The sequence below is a fragment of the Phodopus roborovskii genome, unplaced genomic scaffold (assembly GCF_943737965.1).
Source record: "Phodopus roborovskii unplaced genomic scaffold, PHOROB, whole genome shotgun sequence".
In the NCBI taxonomy this organism is placed as follows: Eukaryota; Metazoa; Chordata; class Mammalia; order Rodentia; family Cricetidae; genus Phodopus; species Phodopus roborovskii.
Window position 1 is genome coordinate 1,090,820 of NW_026126459.1, and position 21,929 is coordinate 1,112,748.

Below are 21,929 nucleotides of genomic sequence, written 5' to 3' on the forward strand. Positions count from 1 at the left end.
TAACAGGATTTTTCTGTCTTCATGCGTCCAATGAATCAAGAGATTCTTGGCTTGTCCTCAGATCTCTGCACCTGCAGTTTGAGCCAGCCAGTCTTGAAGTCATAACATGTTCTATGTCTTTCTGGATACAGATCATCTAGTGTCCTTACACATAACATTCCCCCTTATGTTCTGCTCTTTTTCCTTCATTTCCTTTCTTTAGTTTTTCAAGACAGGGTTTTTCTTTGTAACTACCATGGCTGTCCTGGAACTCACTCTGTAGACCAGGCTGGCCTTGAACTCACAGAGATCCACCTGCTTCTGCCTCCCAAGTACTGGGATTAAAGGCATGCTCTACAGATGCCTAGTTTACATTCTGTGCTTAAAGGTGCTTCAATGGGTACAGCTGCATGCTGGCTCTCCACTGGTCCATTTCACACTCATCTAAGTCTTCATGGCTTTGCTGTGGTACCTCAAAGCTCATCCTGTCACTTCTCAGGCAGATTTCCTGCTCCTGTGGCCTAGGCTTCTGAACAATGTACATCATCAGCTACCTTCAAGGGTCCTCACCATTGCCTACACCACATGTGGAATGTGAAGGCAGAGAAATGAGAGTGAGGTTGGCTGGTTGGGTAGCATGGTCAAGGCAGGTTCATAGCCTGTCCTGTGGATGATAAGCACATTATTTGTTAGAATAGACACTGTCCAACTTAGGGAGGGTTATGGGCAGATAGTCCCACCAACCCCTTCAAAAATTGTGCTACCTGAGGGCCTGTGACAGATTCAGCCTCTTGACATGATTTGGGGGAGACTCTGCAGGCTAAGTCACGGTCCTTAGGGATACTACTGAAATGGCATTATAGCCATAGCTTTGGTAAAATGTCACCCTTTATCCCCTCCCTCAGGCTGATCCTGAGCCTTCAGGCTGATCCTGAGCCTTCTGAGGTATCCTACTGCTAACTTGCTGCTCAGAGTCTCAGGCCTCAGGCCTACAACCAGGCAGACATCTGGACAGGGTGAGTAGTGTCCACCATCAACCTGCAGCAAAGCAGCCAGAGCCCAGGCTCCCAGCATCAGGACCACCACTCAGTTCTTCAGGGGTGGGAGCTGCTTCCAGAGGGCAGTGTGGAGCATGGAAAAAAAAAAAAGAATATAGGACACATGCTAACACAAAAGACAGGAATGACCAGCTGGACAGTTGTGGGGGAAGGCCCAGGCAGCTACACTAGAAGCCCCAAACCAGAATTAATCTCAACATGGAGCAGGAAGTATGCTTTGCCAAGGCTGAGTCCTAAGTCAGGGTGGCTAGGACTGTAACTTGGGGTGAACATCTTGATTAAAACACCCCAAACTGTCAAATCCATAGGTCCTCTTGCTGCCCCTGTACCTGTGAAAAGGTTTCTCCTCACAGTCAACCTAGATGTTGTAGAGGCCAGTGCCTCTTGTCTACCACAATTTAGCCTAGAGGTCAGGAAGGAGATCAGAAAACAATGCAAGAAGGTGGCAGGGACTAGGCAAGTTGACTAGGGAAGGCATTCTCAGAATAAAAGACAGAAAGAATACAGCAGTAAGGACCCTTGGACACATAACCCTTTACCAGGCTGATGTTGAAGTTGTGGACAGCTGTGCCTCTCCAAAGAAAGCAGCCCAGGCATTGGCAGTTTGCTTGTGGCATGGACTGATCCCAGGGCTCCCAGGCTAGTCATGACTTATCCATTAGGAGTGGTGAGGGCCACACACAACAGCAGAATCCAGGTGCTGATGATGACCCGTAGAGCCTTTGGAGGGGCACTTAGATGGGTCTAGCCACACAGAGCCCCATAAAGAATTAGAAGATTAGGTATCCCTAAAACAGGTGCAGGGCTATTGATAGGCCCTTGGCTCTTGCTCAAACCCAGTGCCTGGGGTACAGGTGCCACCGTCTCGAACTTCTGAGCAAGAATGGATGTCATGTGAAATAGGTCCAAGGAAGAAAGCAAGGGTAACCCAACTCTAGTGGAGGAGAGCTCTGTTCAGCCACTCACTAACCATGCTTTGACAATGACATGGACCCTAGGAATACCAACCAGCTCCTACAGCCTAAGAGTTACTGGGCTTCTGTATCAGCTTGGTGTGGTCACAGGGCTAATTTATGGTTGTCTCGTGTCTTTAGGGAGAACAAATTAAGGAGTTCCTTGGCCATGGAGGATGAGATATGCACTGGGGGAAGGCCAAGAGGTCAGTGAAACTGGCCATGGCCCTTTTCACTGTCCAACAGAAGTTGCTGGTAGATAGGGTGTAGGACAACTGCTAAAGGCATGGCCTAGACTTCGGCTCCCAGCCTGCAGTCTAGGCATCATCCCTAGAACATAGTATTTCTATTCTAAAACATACATTTCTGAGTCCCAGAAGAGCTTCTCAGGCCTAAGAGCAGTAGCCTACACACTGGGAGAGTGAGTGCCAGGATCCACAGAAGAAGAAACACTTGTGAAGGCAGACCTGACTGGCAAGGGGAGAGGAACCACTATGCCACCTACATAGCGGTCCTCGTAGCCATGTGGCAGCTGACACAGAGTGTACAACTACTCTGGCCAAAAAAGAAGACTCCTAGGGAAAGGGTCTGGTCACACCCCTGTGGCCCCAGCCAACAGTTGTAGTAAGCCAATGGTATTTTTTTTCTAGATGACTGGAAGAGGTAACAAATGACCAGCATGAGCTGAAAGCCACAACAGGACCCGGTCTGTCCCATAGACTTTTTCCTCCTGCACTTCCTCAAGAAGGTACACAATGGCATACAAGAGACTGGTTCTGAGGCACAGTGTGACTGTGGTAGACACAGGGCTGCCTGGACTTGTCTATTTTCAAGGACAAGTTAGACAGCATGGCAGACCAGCCTCTCCCACCAACCTGTCCCCTCCATGACCGTGAGTGTTCTAAGAACACCCTTAATGACTCATACCAGACTCTGCTTCCCAACATTGCTTTAGGCACCTTTGTTGCCCACCTACCAAGCAGTCTCTCGAACCCCAGAACAGGGCAAAGCACAGGGGAGAGGCCCTAGGGTGGAGGCTTGGTAGCTGTCCCTTGACATATGGCTGGATGAGGGTGGGATCCAGGACAAGCAGTTCACTGCCCAGCAAACATGGGACTACAGTAGGGACGGAGACTGCCAGAAAGGTATGGTCTGGAGTGGCTCCTGAGCTAGTCATGGATAGCCAGGCTTAACAGGCATGCTTTGTACAGAACGGCAAGGCCAGAGTCAGAAGCCAACACAAGCTTAAGGTAGCTGTTCAAGTTCCCTGAACAAAGGAGAGATTCAGGGTGGGAAGTCACTGACAAAGGTCCAGAGAGCAGGGACACTGGGGAAGGGGTGGGGCTGAGAGACTGAGTTCTGTGAGATGCAGCCTGTGGTTGGCAGCCACTCCCTGTTGGCTTGTGGGTGACCTTGGACCTGGTATGACTCTCCCTGGGCTGTGCCCCTTTCCAGGAGGGTAGAGGAGTAGACACTTGGTGACTGCAGTCACCTAGGAAGACAACCAAACACATGGGTCAAGAATTTGAGGGTGGGACTGGAGAGATTGCTCAGTGGTTAAGGGCACTGACCACTCATCCGGAGGACCTAGGTTCAATTTCCAGCACCTACATAGTGGCTAACAACTGTTTATAACTCCAGTTTCAAGGGACCCAACACCCATGGCAAAACACCAATGTACATAAAATAGAAATAAATACATAAATGAATTTGAGGGGTATACAGAGCTCTATCAAGGAGGGCAGGAGATCCAGGAAGTATCAATAAAGGATCAGGGTTCCAGGTCTGAGACCATAGTCTAAGTCATCCATGAAGGGGTTGGCGAAGGCAGGCAGTACATACTCCCTGGTAGAGAGCTATAGGCTTCCTGCCTCCCTAGAGACCCACAACAGGCTGTCCTATCTGCCAAGAGGAAAGAGGGTCATTTCTGAGCCAGGTGGGTCAGCATACCTGGGGCATCAGACACTACCTGTCACCACATTGAAGGGTGGGCCCCCACCCAAGCCTGTGACAAAGATGGGCACAAGGGCCCGCTGCAGCCACTGCTGCTACTGCACTAAGGTAGATCAGAACAGAACGAGAAGACCAGACAGACTCAGCCAAACGCACATGGAGACGGAAAACTTGGCCTCTGCCCTATAGTGGGCAGCACGAAGGAGGGCATCAGCTGTACCTTGCCCAAAAGACAGAAGTCAGTGACCCTGTACAAGCTTGGCATGATAAACAAGTGGGTGTAGGGACACAGTCCTGCTCTCTTCCTCTTCTTTCCAAGGGCCCTAATCCCACCCAAGGGACCATCTCTATGGCTACTTGCCCTGGATAGCTGGTAACTCCTCATTAGGTCCCTTCCTCAACCAATCAGGGCTGCCAGGAGCCTCTTGATTGTCAGCCCAGTTGCCTCTGTCATAGGATTTCTCACCACTAACCTCACTTCTAGCAACGGGTACAAGGTATATCCTACCTGCAGGGCCAAACAGCACACCACATATCCTGCTGGAACCACTAGACTCGAGCGTGTGAGCGTGCACACACACACACACACACACACACACACACACACACTCACTCACTCACCAACTGCACAGCAGCCTGGCAAGGGCCTCAGTTTCTCCACCATCCCAAGGGCTCAGGGACTTCCCACCTCCAATTCTGAGCTCAGACTGCCCAGGGTGGTAAATGGCCCTGGGCCCCTGACTATGTCCACCTGGGGCCATTGGCCTTTGGCTCCCACAGGTGTTTCGGTTTCGTTTTCCCAACCTGCCCTTATTTCCCCACCTGCTGTGACAAGGGCTGGTGCAGCGTCCAAGATCTCTCTGCTCCCTCCGCACCAGAGCCCCTCGCCACAAGTATTTAAATCTGCATGGCCCCTCCTTATGGTGATCCAAGTCCCTTCCCCATTGAGGGCGGTAGGCGGGGCTAAGGCTAGGTTGGACACAGACAAGACAGGTGGAGTGAGCAGGAGAGCGCAGACTATGGCACCTGGCAGTGCTACCTCTGAACAACTCAAGCTGGGAGAGGCTGCTGAATTGCAAAGTCCCTCCCTTCTTCCCTCCCAACTGTAAGTCACTGAAAAAGAATGTGGGGCAGGCACTGGGTGGGGGGTGGGGTGGGGAACAACCTGCTTCATTCAGCCCTGTGGCTTTTGAATGGAGTTTGCATGGGAAATGAAGACCCACCAGAGAGAGTTTCTGTTCCCCTAACCCCTCTTTATTGCTCAGAGTGGAAGCCACAACCCCACCTTGTCTGCAGGGACTATGTGGCCACAGCTCCTGCTCAGTCCCTGAGCAAGTTCTGCTTCTGTTTCTTGTCCCTGTCTGCTGGATCTTGGAGTCTTCATGGTTTCTCCTCAGTGGGCTGCTCCGGGGTTCTGACCTTGTAGGAGCTGGGGTCTCTGTGTTCTTTGCCAGTTTGCCTTCCTGTCTGAAAAGAGTGGCCAGTCTTCACCTCACCATTCAGTTCCTCCACCTGACTCAAAGAAGGTCCTCAGTCCATCTGAAGGGCTGACCCCTGGCTGACTCTCACCTTCTGTGACAGGGGCCAGCTAGAGCCCATTTGGATAGAGGTCCAGAGCCCCAGGGTGATGACTTCAGGGGCCGGCACACTAGGAGTCCAGCATAGGAACCTCTCATGGATCTCCTGGCTGGTCCTGCCCTTTGCTGCTCAGAGATCCCAGGTTGCTGAGCCCAAAGCAGATGCCAAACCTCTCCTACCTCCCCCTCCCCCCCCCCAGGCCCTGGTCCTTTCTTACCCCGCTCTCACCTCTGACTGAGTTGTTTTTGACCAGAAATTCCTCTAGAGCTGCCCAACCACCTCCAACATGAACCATCAGGGTTCCTCTTGTAGCCTGCAGAACACAGGGGTGTCTGGCCTTCTATGTAGGGGTTGGGGGCAGTTCCTGAGGCTCTGTCCTCCCCACTGTCACAGGCCCACACTCACACCTGCTCACCAAGGCTCCTTGGACTTTGGGCCTGCCTCTGGCCACTGGTGTACTTGTCCCTTCTGTGTTCCTTGTTTTGACCACACCGTGTTGGCTGTTGGGAAGCCCTGGCTCCAACACGGCAGGATGCTTGCAGTCAGACCCACATTTCTCCCAGGTATAGCCAGACCAGCCTTGTCCGTCCCTGCCCTGCTCCTCATCTGCCAGGAAGCTGTCCACAAGGTCCTATTGGGGAATGTTTCAATGTAGTCCGTGGCTTGGGGTATGAAGTACACCCTACACCACTTTATTCTATGACCAAGGCAATATAGGTAGTGCCCCCACAAGAGCCAAGTGTATGTTGGCTTCTTGCTGTGAGGTGAAGCCAAGTCCCTCTTGTGTGTCCAGGAATGAACAGAGTATGTATCTGTCTGCCCGTACCTGCTCTTGGTGGCCCTGTTCCATCTGTACCCACTGGTCGCTTTTCTCCTGGTTCCTCTTGCTATGCTCTGGCTTCTTATGACTCCAACTCTCCATGATGATATCTGCCCACCAAGGCCTCCAGCTCTGTTCTTCTGAAATCTTCCCCAGGAGGCAAGCCTTAGCTCTACTCCCAAGATACCCAGGTGTCCCCTGGTCAAGACTCCTCAGAGTCTGCCTTGGGGCTTGAGTCCAGCACTTTAGGCTCAGGACCCCAGGCAGCTCCTCTAGCACCCAGCTCTGGGCTTCTACCACCTATGTGTTAGGGAGAAATGTTAGGGAACTGGAGAAACCCATACCCCAAAATTGCCCACTGCTCCACCATCTCCCCTGAGCCAATGTCTCCACCCTCTAGTGCCTCTCAGCAGTCCTGTCAGCACTTCAGGCCTTCCACTAGCTCCTCCTAGAGATCCAATGGTCTCATAGAGGGTGTGGCTCAAGGACAGAGGGTCTGTGGCACTAGAGCCAGTGTCATTGGGCTAACCCTGGATTGGTCCATAGTTACTGTGCAAGTCAAAGCCTCTGGCCACAGGTCCCACCTTGGTCCCCAAGTGTTCAGCCTGGGTCAGCCTTTGAGAGCACAAGACCAGCTTCTCTACAAGGTGGCCCACAAGCAGCAGCATCCCTTCCAGGGTATGTATCTTGGAGAAGAGATGGACAGATATGAGCAGGGTATAGGGCCAGTGCCAATAGGGTGGGGGCAGCTGGCAAGCAGGCTCACCTCTCACAGGAGGAGCTAAACACGGCATCCTGGCAGCCCAGGAGGTCCATCAGCAAGCCCAAGTGGTGGGTGCTCCCACAGACAATGTCTCCTCTCCTTAGCCATGACACCACCAGGGTTTGCTCTCCCCACAGGAACTCCTGCCATCAGAATAACCTGGTGGACTGTTGCCTCTCCCAGTGGGAAAAGCTAAAGGGTGGACTCTGTTTTCCTCTATGTACCTCACATCTTGAGCCCTCTTTCTTACTTCATTCACCCTGTATGTACTACCAACCACATTAGCAAGAAGATCTCACATGCTGGCCCAGCCCTTCTACCCCTGGGCTTCTTCAATAAGAGGAGGGCAGCCATACACAGCACTATGCCCCTGTTCAGGGCAAGGTGAAGAAAGCCAGCAAGATCCTCCCTGTGGGTGAACTGTATTTACTGCCATCACCATCAGCACCCATTTCCATGTTGAAGTCCCAGCCTTTACTTAGACGGAGGCAGATGCAGGTATAACTAACTTCAGGGGGAGATAACAGTAGAATATAGGCACCTGTGAGTGCTGCCCTTAAGAAGGAGGCGATTTTGGGACTGGAAAGATGGCTCAGTTGGTAAGGTATTTGCTGCAAAGCATGAGGACCTGAGTTTGATTCCTAGCATCAAAACAAATCAGTATGATGGCACACTGGCCAGTAATCCGAATACCAGGCAGGCAGAGGTAAGATTCCTGGGACAAATAAGAACTTTAGGTTCAGGGAGAGAGACCCCAACTCATAAAATAAGGTGGGAGGCCAGAGAGATAGCTCAGCAGTTAAGAGCCCTTGATGCAGAGGACCTAGTTCAGGTTCCAATACTTAAATCAGACAACTCACAACTGCCTATAACTCTAACTCCAGTGGAACTAGGGCCTTCTAGTCTCTGTAGGTACTCACACATATGTACATACATACACACAAACATGCATAATTAAAAACAAAATAAACCTTCAAAACCAATAAGGTAGAGAGTGTTTGAGAAAGACATCAGATGCTTCTGGCCTACACACAGGTGTGTGCACACGAATATACATACAAAAGGGGAGTGAAATCTGGACACAGAATACACCAAGGGCACAGGAAGAAGACACTGTGTACATGGCAAGGAAAGAGGCAAATCAGACCCTTCCTCACAGCTCTTAGGAGCCATCCCCATCCACTTCAAACTTGCAGCCCTCAGAACTTTGAGTTAGGGTATAACCACAGTTTCAACTTCCCCGCTGGAGACAACTGGTTCCAGCCACCCAGGGAACCATCAGAGTCCCAAGAATGAGAAATATCTGAGAGCAAATGAAGGAACCTAGAACTTCTGGGCAAACAGCAAAGCTCAAGAAGGGTCTCATGCGTTATAGAAAAGGGGCCAAGGGGGGGGCAGAGCCCACCCTTGCCTCTTTGTTGCAATAAATGCTGGACCATCATTGTGTGTCAGAAGTAAGCCGACTTCTTTCTATTTTGCTCCTGACATACTTCCTTTCCAGCTGTTGCATAAATGGAACTTATTCATAGCAGTGTTTCGATCTTAATTAAGAGCTCTCTACTTGCTAAAAAAGGCATGTAGATCTGTCAGCTCCTACCCCTACCCAAACAGCCTGGAGGCTTGACAGTGCTGGTCAGAGGAGTTGTCCTTGCCTAGCAGTCAGGGATGGTCTGATCTCAGGCCCTGACCCCACTGGGAGAGCTGCGGCCTTAAATGGAGGTTTGGGCCTGTTGGAAGCAACTGAGCCATGAAGTCATCACCAGAAATCTCTCCAGCAGGATCACAGCCCCCACTTCCCTTCCCTGATGCTACAGTCTCTTCATTTCCAGAGGCCTCTGCCTCAGTTCCTCCTATCAGCAAACAGCTGTTCAGACTAGCTGTCCAGTGTCCCTGTGGTCACCTCTCCTCCCAAGGGACTCTTGGTGATACCTTCCTCCCCTATTTTTTCAAGGCACCTGCAAGGCTGAATTCCAGTCACCCTCAGCTCTTCAATGGCTGCCTGCTCCATGAGGCCACACAAGATCTGCACAGCTGGCTTCCAAATGGCCTTCAGCCCAGTGTCTTGCTCTTGAGTCTCTAACCAATGCCCTTCCAGGGGCTTCGTGTCCACCTGAAACACAGCTAGGGAGAAACATGACCAACTGAGAGTCCAGTCTTGGCAAGACCTTCACATTCACCCCATCTTGATTCCTTGAGCATGGGCCTGATCCTGCCCCAGGGCTGGAAGTGGTTTCCCAAAGACTCTCATGTACCCCCAAGGCCCTGGTGTACCTGACGAGGGCCTCTGATCCCAGATGGTCACTGTGGGTGGCCAACTGTGCCAACTGTTCAAGACACTCTGCTAGCTGGGCCAGCTGGACATTCAGCTGCGGGAGGAAACCAGCAATGTTCCAGACAGCCCTAGCCAGGGACAGAGAGTACATACTCCCAGCCACTCTAGCTCCTTAGTACAGTGGGCTGTAGTCTGCTCAGAGGGCATGAGGTAGGTTGGAGGTCTTTCTTCTATGTAAGGTTGAGGGGGTACAAACACCTGCTTCTGATCCTTGAGCCCTGGATGTGCTGAGGCAGACCCCTCCAGTTCAAGCTGGGCCTCCAAGCCTGCTGTTGGTGAGGACTTGGGGGACACTGTTCTTTGAGCAGACAGCAGCTTCTGCTGGGCACGGGCGACTTGTGACTCAGTCAACCTCACACGCTCTTGGAAGTGATCCAGCTGTAGCCGTACCAGCTGAGCTTGGTCGTCTGCAGCCAAAGGCAAGAGGCCAGGGAGGAAACACTGACATTCAAGGGGAATTGGGAGACCAGTAGCATGATGAGGACATTCGAAGGGTCCTTGGAAGCCATCAACGAGGACAAAGACATTGAGGCCTTGGACTTGGGGACATGGGAAATGGTACAGATGTCTACCCGGGGCTGAGGATAGGGTTTTCTATGGGCTCCATGAGCCCATGTTGGCTGGGGTGACAGGACTAAGGTCCACTTACTTGTGAGGACCTCTGCCAGCCTCTGGCCAGTCTCCAAAACCTTTCCAGGTCCTTGGCACTTGCCACAACCCCTCTGAATACCTCCTATGGACACACACAAGACACTGAGCCTGTGATAGCCCACAGACTCCCACCCCAAGCCTAGGCCGTACTTGCAAGTCCTGCAAAGATTCCTCAGAGCACTTGGGCCCCAGCTCCAGCTCAGCCATGAGCTGTTCACTCGGGCTCAGCTGCATCAGCAGAGCCTTGTAGGCTGTTTCAAAACTCTGTGCTGCCAGGACAAGCTGCTCCAGGAGCCTCCACCTTGGGCAGAGATGGAAGAGCTATCGGTGGTGTCCTTCCTGCCCTAGAGCCTCCCACCTGTGGCTTTACCTGGCTTCTGCCTGTTGTATCAGGTGGTACCATTGTGTGTACATTGCTGCTGGGCTCCCAGCCTCTTGCAATCTTGGCTCCATGTGAGGTGCACATTCCCTCAGCAAGCGCATGAGGTTGGAGGGGAGGCTTGTGCAGGGTTCTGGGATCCCTGGCCACCTTCCCACCACTGTCCCCATTTTTTATCAAGGGGAATCACTGGCCATGGGAACATTAGCAGGTATATGCATGCAGCCCACCCTTAGAGACCAGATCTATTGTATTCAAGCACATGGTAACCACCACTATTTGCCAGTGGCTTGACCTGAGGCTCAAAGGACAAAAGTGACACCACCCCCCCCCCGCCCCTGCCCCTGTCCCTATCACCTGGCACTGTACCTCTTGTTCCCACAACTGGGAAGCAGCCAAAGTGGCATCTGCAGCCAGGGGTCCCTGTGAGGCCTGTAGTTCCTCCATGCCATCCAGCCAGCTGCACAATGTGTCCAGGGTTGCTAGGGATGCCTGCAAGAAGGATGTACTCACCTCATCTGGCCTCCACTTGGACTTCCCACACTCTAGAGCTGTCCTTTCTCACCTGGGCTGGCTGCTTTCTTGGCCTACAGGGCCCCATCTCCACAGCCTCTGTCACTACTGTCTCTGTGACCTCTGTTACCTGCACAGCATGGGAGCTCCACCAGGCCCAGGGGATCCCTGGTGGAAGTGGGCCCTGAGGAGCTGCAGATGGAGAGAGATCCCCTTGGGTCCTGGGGCTAGTGTGGGTTCTAGGGCTGGTGTGTGAATGGCTCCTCCTCTCCCCCAAGCAGCCAAGCCTCGAAGCGGGGTTCCCCATGGTAGATGCTGAGCAGTTGCAGGATGTCCAGAATAGCAAGGGCAGCCCTACAAGGGCAGAAGGACCCAAGTGAGGACCAAGAGATCCACAGGCCTACCTACCCTACCCTTGCTCAGGCTGGTGCTGGGGACACCCTCTGGGACTCGGTAGACTCCACGGTCTAGGGGACTAGAGGGAAACAGCTCTCAGCTCTGTCTAGCTCTAGCCACCCTACCTCAAGCCACTGCTCCACCAGCCCCAGCCAGGCTGGCCTCAGCACTTTTCTTCCTACTGTTTCCTGGGAAACCCAGTGCCCATCCTCAGTCATCTGGGAGGGGGAAGGGCTGTGAAAAGCAAGGGGCTTCTAGCTGGAGTTTCTGGCCCCTCCCCCTCAGTTTCTGTATGGGGGAGAGAAGGGGGGTTTCAGGGAGCTCACTTCTCATCCAAGCCCCAAATAGGCCGCTCACATAGGGCTGGCATTCCCTTGGGTTAGGAAGCCAAAGAAAGGGGGCTACTATAATGGGTACCAGGCCTGCCCTGGGGATGGCTAGGAATTATAGGAAATGAGGGCCTCAACACTCACTTTAGGAGGGGATTGGAGAGTCACAGGAATTTCCACAGCCATGTGGCCCCCAGGGAGTACTTGACTACACCCTCTCCCAGTCACATGGCCACTCCATGGGACTCAGCCAACCCCCACCCAAGACTTCCTGGCACTCTAGACTGGTCGGCTCTGTTTCCAGGAACCTCACACTTGCCACATATTCCCCACCTGAGCCTGGAATGAGCTAGCCCTTCATCTAACCTGGAATACCCACTAGATAGAAGAGCAAGAGGGTGTGGACTCTCAGGGGTTTCCGCAGGGGCCTGGTATGTTTCATGGACTGTGGTCTTCAGTGTGAGTCCATTTGCTCACCCTCTACTCCACCATCATTGATTCTTCTACCAAGGAGTGGAATTTGTGCTCAACAGACAAGCCAAAAGCCTTCACCTGCCCATGGTCATGTTGGTCCCAGGCCCCTCCCTCTCTGCCAACAGAGGTGGCTTGGGAGCACTGGGGCCTAAAGCTAGCCCTGCCCTATCCACCCACCCCAGGCCTGTGACCACCCCCACCCCACCCTGAGACCTGCCCCTGCCTGGGTTCATCTTTGTCATAAGTTTGTGTTGCTGTTACCTTGGGAACTTTCCATGGAAAATGTTGGGTGAGGTGGGCAGGCTGGCAGGCCAGGGCAGGCCATAGATGCACAGTGGGTGGATGGCTGATGGACGCCTCTCCCAGGAGGGCTTGTCTGTCTCACACCCTGCCTGATCTCTTTTCTCAGCCCCCACACCAGGCCAGGCATCAAGTATGTGCATTCCTGGGGGCAGCTTCAGTGGGCTGGAAAGGTATGTCCTGGCACAAGTCTGCCCACGCTTGGCATGCAGACTTCACTCCTTTCTGTCTACCCTGCTTCTTTAAGGGACTGTGGATTTACTAGGAACAGCTGCTCCATCCAGTCTCTGGGTCTTACCCCAGATAGGGTGCATAGTCTGGAATGCTTCTCTCCCCCTCTCTGAACTCATCCTGGGGCCTCCATAGCTAAGAGGAGCTAGGGTGACCCCTGACTCTGATACCTGGCCTCTGGCTTGTTCTGCCACTCAAAACAGAAGAACTAGGTCAATCTCTGTACAATCCTCTCTGTAACTGCCCATGGCTGGGATAGTAGAGGCCCAAGTGTGGGGATGTTCTAAAGCCTTTTTGATATAGCCTCCACCTTTCTCCTTGCCCCAGGTCAGGGTCCTATGCTGAGCTTGGACCTGCTGAACAATGGTGGGCAACCTCCTCAGTAGGTCCCTCCATTCTTGTCACCCCTACTCTGAATCAAAGGCCACATTCTAAAGATCCTGGCAGCTTAGTGGTCACATGACCTCCTTTGTACATGAAGTTCCTAAATTGCAGCAGGTAAGTGGATAACCAGGCAGAAGTAGTGCTGACCAAGTTGCCCATATCCCTGAACATCTAAGCAAGGATAGCTGGCTCTCAAAAGCCCATAGCTGTGTGACTTGGAGCCTCTCCTTGGTACTGCCTCTGGGGCCTCCCTCTTCCCTTGTATATTCACACTGAGATCATAGTACCCCATCCAGGGTCCCCCTAAATAGTGCCCCCTGCCCTGCTAGTACCAGCCCTTGGGAGACTATGGCCCTGTCACTAAGACAAGCAGACACAAGCACAGGGATGCACAAAGGGCCTTACTGCGGGCTGAACCTGGGGTGAAGTTCAGATAGATCCAGACTACAGAGAGGAACACAGGCTGTAGCAGGTCTGCAATACAGCCCAAACTGGTCCTGGTCAGACCACTTCCCACAGATGGACACTCATGGTACTTCTAATGGTGGCCAGAGGTCAGCCTGAACAGAATCAATATGGATAAGCTATCTTCCATACACTAACGGGACCATGGATTTAGTGAATAGTGATGATGGGCTTGGGGGGCATGGGGGAAGAGTCTCTGCTAGGCAAGAAGGCTGAGGCAGCCAGGGGAGTTGAGCCAGGGACTGTGGCCCAGGGATGGATGTCACAGGAGCTGTCCTATGCAAGGTATCAGGTATCAGGAGGAGGAGCACGGAGAGAGCCCTAGCAGAGCTGACTTGGAGGTTCCTCTTGACAAGAGTGTACATGGAGTGGCTTTGCAAGATACAAAGCTTCTGGGAAAGAAAGTAAATAAAAGAGTGCAATGGTTCGAATGAGAATGTCCCCATAGGCTCATATATTTGAATGCTCAGTCACCAGGGAATGGAACTGTGTGAAAGGATTAGAAGGATTAGGAGGCGTGGCCTTGCTGGAGGAAGTGTGTCACTCGGAGTGGGCTTTGAGGTTTCAAAAGCCCATGCCCAGGACCAATTAGCTCTCTCTCTTGACCTGTGTGGATCAAGATGTAGCTCTCAGCTACCATTCCAGCACAATAAGTGTCACCATGCTCCCCAATATGATGATGATGATGAACTAAGCCTCTAACCCTGTAAACAAACCCCCAATTAAATGCTTTTTTCCCTAAGGGATGCCTTGGCCATGGTGTGCCTTCACAGCAATAGACTAAGACAAAGAGCAAAGTTTCTATATCTATCAGTGGATATGTTTCATGATAGAAAAGCCTGGGCTGCTTGGGGAAACTCAATCCCAGGGGTTTACATCCAACCTGGGCAGCAGAGACTCCTTAGTTCTTCATGTTAGGGACAAATAGCTGGCCAGATGGTAAGTCTTAAGTGCTGTGGACCCATGAGGGGTAAGCAGGACATAGGCTTTGACTGGTCATAGAAACAAGCAAGGCTATAAAATGAAAAAGAAAAAGAAAAAACAAAGGGGAAGCTTAGAATGTTCAGTCCTAAGGGAAAGGGAGGCATGAGGACCCAGGTGCAGTAGCCCAGCCTTCAGTCTGGTGATCCCCAGGACCACGCTGACCAAGATGCTAGATAGTTATCACCTTTACCCAGAAGTTCTAGAAAATTCTCATGTTCCCTCAGTAATTTTGGCTGGGGCACCTGCTGTTACAGGTTGAACTCTGTCCTAAAAGCTATCCATGTTCAACTCCTAATCTGGGAGCGTGACCTTATTTGGAAATGGGGTTTTTGCATTTGTCATCAAGTTGAGGTCATCAGAATGGGCTGCCATCCAATATGAATGTGACCTTGTAAGAGAATGCTGTGTCAATATAAGACACACTGGTAAGAAATGATTCCACGAAGTAGCAGAGATGGGAGGACCTGCAGGCTTTGGCAAGGTGCCTCAGGTTTGGAAGTGACTGCCAGAGTTGGAGTGGAAAGTATTCAACTTGGAGTTCAGGGAGGTCGTGCACTAACCACCAGAAGTGAGGAACTGTTTGCTTTGAGCCCCCATCCTGTGGTTCTTCGTTATGGTAGCCTCAGACAGTCTGACTGCATAGCTGTGAGCCAGTCACGATGGACAGACAGGTGACATTCTGATGACTTAGCCCAAGTCAGGCCATACTTGGGGTTGGTATGACACCACAATCACCTCATACAGCTCATTTGCAGGTAGAGGAGAGAGGTCCCCAGAAAAAGCCAAGTAAAGGCAGTACTCAGGGACACAGACACCTGGCAGGTCAGGGCCCAAGGCTCCAAACCAGCTCAATGACCAGCACATAAGCTTCCAACAATGAGAGAGCTGGAGCACAGAAGGTAAGTGTGCTAGCAATACCCAGCCCATTTGCAGCTCTGTGGCTGCAACACGTCCCTGTAGCTCCATTTCTTCCCACCCTACACCACACCCCCACTCACACCCCTGCATGCACTTACAAGTCAATTTTATTTTTCTAGAAATCATGGTAGCCACAGTTCTGGAGAATCAGTGATCATTAGTTAGATCTGAGGGTACTGCATAAACTCCTGCCAATATTGCCAGGACACCACTGCAGCAACTCTCCCATCCAGGGAGTTGTGCACACTGTCTCCTGGTACACCTACCCCCCCATAACACCCACAGGCCCTGGAGATTTGCTTGGCAGGTGAATACAGATGTAACAAAGTGTGCGAGAAAGTTTAAGTCCCTGGGGGATAATAGAGTTTAGGACAGTGCTTTCAAACAAGCACAAGTTCTTGAGTTCAATCCCAGTACCCTCCTTCTCTACTACCCCTACTGCCCTGAAAAAAAAAATCCAGCACTGGGGAGGCAGAGACAGGAGGACCCTGGGTCTCTTGATGGCCAGCCAATCTAGATGAATTGATAAGCTTCAGGTTTAATAAAATACCTTGTCTCAAAAACTAAGGTGGTCAGAAAATCTGATGAAGACATCTGATGTCCACATTTGACCTTAACAAACATGTGCACATACGTCACCCACACAAATGTGCAAACACTGTACATAAACAAATACTTTAAAATTTAAGTTAAAAAGAAGAAAGATGGGTGTGGTGGCATATGCCTTTAATCCCAGCACTTGAGAGCAGAGGTAGGAGGATCTCTATGAGTTTGAGGACAGCTTGGTCTATGCAGGTAATTCAAGACCAATCAGGACTAAGTAGTGAGATATTTTCAAACCAACAACAATAATAATAAATAATAGGGGCTGGAGAGAAAGAGCATTGGCTGCTCTTTCAGAGACCCTGGGTTCGATATCCAGCACCTACGTGGTTGCTTACAACCATCTGTAACTCCACTTCCAAGAGATCTCATGCATCTCTGGCCTATGTGGGCACTAGCATGCACATGGTACACAGACATACATGCAGGCAAAACCACTGACACATACAACAATAAAGACAGTAATTAAACATTTAAAATTATTTAATTTTTTTAAAAAAGGAAGTCCCCTGGGGCAATTGGTAAAGAGCTCATGATTGTGAATTTACCAGTCCTGCCCAGCCCTGGACTGGAGCTGATTCAACCAACAGGTGCTTTGAGTTGTCTTCTCTTCCCCACCCCTCCTGTGCCTCCCTGCCCTTGTCCCCACCCTGACACTGCCTTTCTGGTTTCACTTCCTAAGAGCTTTCACTGAGATCCAGCTCTTCAGGTCACCTCCACCCCAGTGGTGCCAGATGCTCAGGGGTTACTTGCTTTGTGGGAGGCGCCTTTACCCCAATTGTACAGCACTTTGGCTAAAACACACCCACCCACCCCCACTTCAGAGAGGCTCCATGGAGACAGAAACATGCTAGGCATATTGTCACAGACCTGTCATAATACTCAAGAGGCAGAAGCAAGTAGACTGCAAGTTCAAGGCCAGCCTGGACAATTTATGGAAAGCCTATCTCAAAACAAAAAGGTTCTCTCTCTCTCTCTCTCTCTCTCTCTCTCTCTCTCTCTCTCTCTCTCTGTAGCTCAAAGGCAAAACCCTTGTTCAGCATCCACAGGGACCTAGGTCCAGTCTTTAGCCCAACAAAAGAAAGGGAAAAAACCTTGAGCTGATTATAGTGGTACATACTTGTAACCCCAATAATTGGGACAATAAGGCAGGACGGTAACAAGTTTGAGGCGGTTCTGGGTGACATAGAAAATTCCAGGCTACATTCTCTATGGAGAGATACCCTACTCAGCCTAGGCATGGGAAGTGGGTGCAACTAGATGATGGGACAGATTTAGTAACTTCCTAGGAGAGGCTTAGATGGGATGTGGGGTGGAGGAGAAGTGGGGGAAGCAGGAGAAGAGAAGGGAGTGGGGACTGGGATTGGAATGTAAAACATAAATAAATAAGAGAAGAGGAGGAGGAGAAAGTTCCAGAATAGCTTGGATACTATCTCAAAAAAACAAAACAAAACAAAAAACAAACAAACAAATAAACCACTAATATTCTGGCTTTGGAGAGGTTCCCATCAAAGCTTCAGCTTCCTGTCTGTGAAGTTGTGGTTTCAGCCTCCCTGGGGAGATACCCACTACATGGAGATGCTGCACTGCCTAGGTATCCCACAGCAGGACCAAGTCCCACATACCTGGTGAGCCTCCTCCCCAAGATGAGGCTGCTGAGCCAAAAGGTAGGGAGAATTTCTCCTGGGACAAGGCTCCAAGGGCGAGCCAAAAGATAGGGAGAATTTCTCCTGGGACAAGGCTCCAAGAGCACCTGGGCTCCAAGGTTCTCATGGGCCTCAGAATAGCACTGGAGATCCAGAGAAGAGGGCTAGAGCTGCAGCTGACCATGACAGATAGATCCAAACCCTTGGCTAGAGCTGACACTTGGAGGTGGGAAAAATCACAAGAAACAGTCAAACCCAGTGGTGAGCTAAATCCTGTGAGTAGTGACTGTTAGTTTACTCCAGTTAGCAAATAATCAAAGAGCATGGGACATGCTTCTTCTGCCATTCCTGTGTCCTCCTCAGACCAGCAAACAATGAGGAGAGTTGAGCTGCTCACAAGACCAAGGATCTCTTGTTTTTTCTTCTGTTTCCTTAAATGGTCCCTGAGGACCAGAGCCCAAGTCAGGCAGGGAGGCTGATGTTCTTCCACACCAATAGAACCAGATCACTTCCAGGAGACTCCAAGGAGACAAGAGTAAGATTCGAGTACCTGAACAAGCAGGGCCCAACTTTGGGTCTAGCTGCCTGATTCTACCAGCATGAGACCATGAACTTGAAATTCTGGACCAGGTTTTTCAGTCAGTGGCAGAAATCTCATCAGTATAGGCCAGGCCTTAACCTCCTTTAGACCTTCCCCATCCTCAACACTGCCCCAGATACAGGTCCTGGGGCAAGGGCTGAGGAATCTCCATGGGCTCCTGAGGTTTCTCAAAGTCAATAAACACAGTTCTTGGGCTCAGAGCCTCAGAAACAACAGCTTCCCCTCAGGCCTCCATCCTATATGCCATGAGAGGGTGCTGCTTGGTCCTGGCAGGGTGCTGTATTGGGTCTTCTCAGTTTCTGCCAGAGCAGAAGCAGGCCCAGCAAACTCAACAACAGGTCCCTGCCTGGATCCTTGGCACCACAGCTACCCGTTTCATTATCTCATAAGCAACCACTGGGTAATAGCCTGTCATGGAAATTTGTCTCTAGCTCCTTGGAACTAGAGCATAGGACACTTGTGTCCACTGAAGTGTTCACTGTTACAAGCCTCTTGCCCTCCCAACCCCTGCACACTTGTCCCATCCTCTCTGTACTCTTTCTGAGCACACACTGCAGCCATGGCGGACACCCAGACACACTGCTTCAGATGCTGCTGGCTGGTTGGGTGAATGTGCTTGGTGGCCCCTGTTGGGATAATAGGGGCCATCCTTCCATCTGGGAATGATACCTTGGGCTGAGACATCTTGAACTGGCATCTTTCATCACCTGGTGGTGTGTCTATGCCCTGAGTCTCCAGTGAAAGTTCAGAAAGGACAGCAAAACCACTTATCTAAATGGGTAAGCTCCCTAGGACTTACTGGTGCCCACAGTGCTGATTTCTGTATATACTAGAGTTCTGTTGCCTGACCCCACCCAACTTTATAAACACAAGGTTGTGACAGGTGGCTTGAGAAGCCTGACCTAGCTTCCCGGCTATCTCCTTCATCTCTACGGAGGTCCAGGAGCAGGAGATGGACATTCTAGGCTCCTACCTGAAAAGCGTTAGGAGCCCCACACAGACCCTTCTCTGCAGGACACCAGAGCACTATGAGAACTGTTCACCTGGACTCTATTCAGAGGCTGCAGCCTAAGCGTTCTTATGGAGCAGTGATTTCTCTGAGGGCACTCCCCATGTGACTCAAGGGCTCTGTATAAGGTGTTCCCTACCTTTAGATGAAGTGTGTGTGGGGGGGGGTGCTTAGGAGTTTCCCCTGTCTGTGCTCCTCATCTGCCATTCTTAGTTTAGCTTCAATGCTATTGGTCAAAAGAAGGCTCCACACATGCCTTCTTGTCATGTCAATACATCAGATGGGAAGAAAAGAAACCTCCCTCCAGCTGTGTGAGGTAGGGAAACAACATAGGGTATAACTTGGCAGGACTGATGAAAATTCAGCGAGTTCAGAGATCAGCATTCAGACCACTAAGCTAGCAAAATTGCAGCATGGCTTATCAAGGCATCCTGGTTGGTAAAGGAAACTAGAAACAACCCACACCGACACCAACATAACTCACTAGGCAGTGGTGGTACATGCCTTTAATCCCAGCACTTGGGAGGCAGAGGCAGGTGGATTTCTGAGGTCTAGGCCAGCCTGGTCTACAGAGTGAGTTCCAGGACAGCCGAGGCTGCATAGGGAAACCCTGTGTAGAAAAAAAGAGGAAGAAGAGAAGAAGGTGAAGGAGGAGGAGGAGAAGTAGTAGTAGTAGTAGTAGTAGTAGTAGTAGTAGTAGTAGTAGTAGTAGAAGCCGCCACATAGCCAAACTCTAGGCAACTGCCAGAGGGAGAAAGGGCTCTTAAAAGCAGCTTAAGAATGCTGGCCAAGTTTTGGATCCTTAAAGAAAAAGAGGACAGAACTGTCATGTTTTGTACAGTTCTGGGAAAGGAAATGCACTTTTCTTCACTGTGGATGCTAAAATGCCATAACCTTGGATAACTGAAATATATTCTTTGATGTCTCTGGAAGCCAGCAGCTCAAAATCAAGGTGTCCTTGGCTATATTCCCTTCAAATCTCTGAGGTGGGACACCTCTTTGCTTTTTTTTCTGGCTCCTAGTGGATCTAAAAGTTCCTGGGATATGGGAGCCTAGCTCCAGTCCGGGCTCCACATCCTCACAATTCTCTTCCACCAGTGTCCTTTGGTAAGTCACAGTTTTCTACATGATATCTAATTACTTCTGCAACCTGTACCACTTAAGCATTGACCGGACTGGGACTATGGGGAATGAAGAGAGGACAGACAGACACACATATGGAAAAGCTGGGATGGGTTGGGCGGTAAGGCTCTGATGGAGTCACACCAGCAAACTCATCTTATTGATTATATACAGCATGAACAAGGAGTTGTTGGCTTAGTTCATCTCAGTAGGGGGCCTGTGTAGGGGAGCAGTCTCAGGATGCTGTCATTTAGGAGGAGGAAGCTGAAGTTGATAGTACACACTGTCAACATTCACAGACCGGCAGAAGCCTTGTTGTTCCCATGGGTCTAAGGTACTGGAGTCCTTAACATGGCCTTACTTGTGTCAGTAACACACATTCACTCAGGACTTCATCTGCTACCCACGAATTATAATTATAAAGACACTTCTCCTAAGTAAGACAACATCCCCACGTACCTGGAGTCAACATTCAGACCACTCACTGCAAGGAGGAAATACAAACAAGTGTTCATTTTTAAAAGCTCCAATGTGTCATTTGCTTTTGAACCCAATCCTCAGATTTGCTGAAGACAAGGTAGCTGAATGTTGATTGTTCAGTGAAACCACTGGGCTCACCTGCAGTGCCCTGGCCCAGCTGCAGAGTCCTGCCTCCCCTGCAGTGTCCTGCCCAGCTGCAAAGTCCTGCCTCACCCAAGAGTGAATCAATCTAAAAGAGAATTATAGATCACACCTTTAATCCCAACATTATATATATAAGACAGAAGCAAGGTCTCAGTGGGGCATTCATTCTCCAGCCACACTGAGGAGAGGTTATAATCTGAGGCTTGGTGAGAGCTCCTGGAGACAGGATCAGCCTGAGGTAGAGTAAGAAGCTAGTGGCTGGCTGCTTTGCTTTTCTGATATTCAGCTTGAGGCTTAAACCACAGTATCAGTCTCTGGGTCTTTTATTGTGTTACATCCAGGTGAGAGGTGTCACAGAGACAAGAACACACGGCCCCAAAGAGTGGCAAAGGATGGAACCCTGCTTCCCAGCATTGGAGGAAGTCTTGGGAGGATCAGGAAAGATGAAGCTGCACCCTGAGCCCATGGTGAAGCTGAAAAGCATCGAGGACAAGGGGGAAATTGTATGGGCACTGATGTCAAAGGAAGAAAGCCAGGGCAGGCTCCATGGAGGGCTTCACAGCAACAGCACTGAGCGTGGGAGACAATAGAGTGCTGTTCTGAGGCACAGACAGGAAAGAACTCCAGCCTTAGCCATCTATACACAGCCATTCAGACATCATTCAATGCAAGGTCGGGATAATGACAATACCCCCAGACTCCAAGTCCTCCCATGGTGAGAGCATTGTAGAGGTGACAAGAGGAGAAAAAGGCAGACATGAGAGACTCTGGGGATGGGTCCTCATAGGACTGGAGGGAAAAGAGACAGAGAAACTGAACAGCAGAAATGAGTGTTCACACAGACTAGCCTTAAGTTTGGTGGCC

At 50.8% G+C, this 21,929-nt stretch overlaps 1 protein-coding gene across 1 annotated transcript; it reads right to left on the minus strand.

Moving 5' to 3' along the window:
• Positions 1 to 5,175: 5,175 nt before the first annotated feature.
• LOC127225680 (uncharacterized) lies at positions 5,176 to 11,329 on the minus strand. Its single transcript, XM_051189181.1, is given in 17 exon segments — positions 5,176 to 5,410; positions 5,513 to 5,646; positions 5,750 to 5,834; positions 5,937 to 6,152; positions 6,348 to 6,641; positions 6,926 to 7,027; positions 7,104 to 7,247; positions 9,060 to 9,082; positions 9,085 to 9,245; positions 9,376 to 9,470; positions 9,635 to 9,843; positions 10,086 to 10,124; positions 10,127 to 10,169; positions 10,238 to 10,388; positions 10,458 to 10,586; positions 10,831 to 10,958; positions 11,032 to 11,329. Coding segments are annotated over 17 exon segments (2,295 nt in total). The 5' UTR covers positions 11,287 to 11,329; the 3' UTR covers positions 5,176 to 5,323.
• Between the last annotated feature and the right edge of the window lie 10,600 nt (positions 11,330 to 21,929).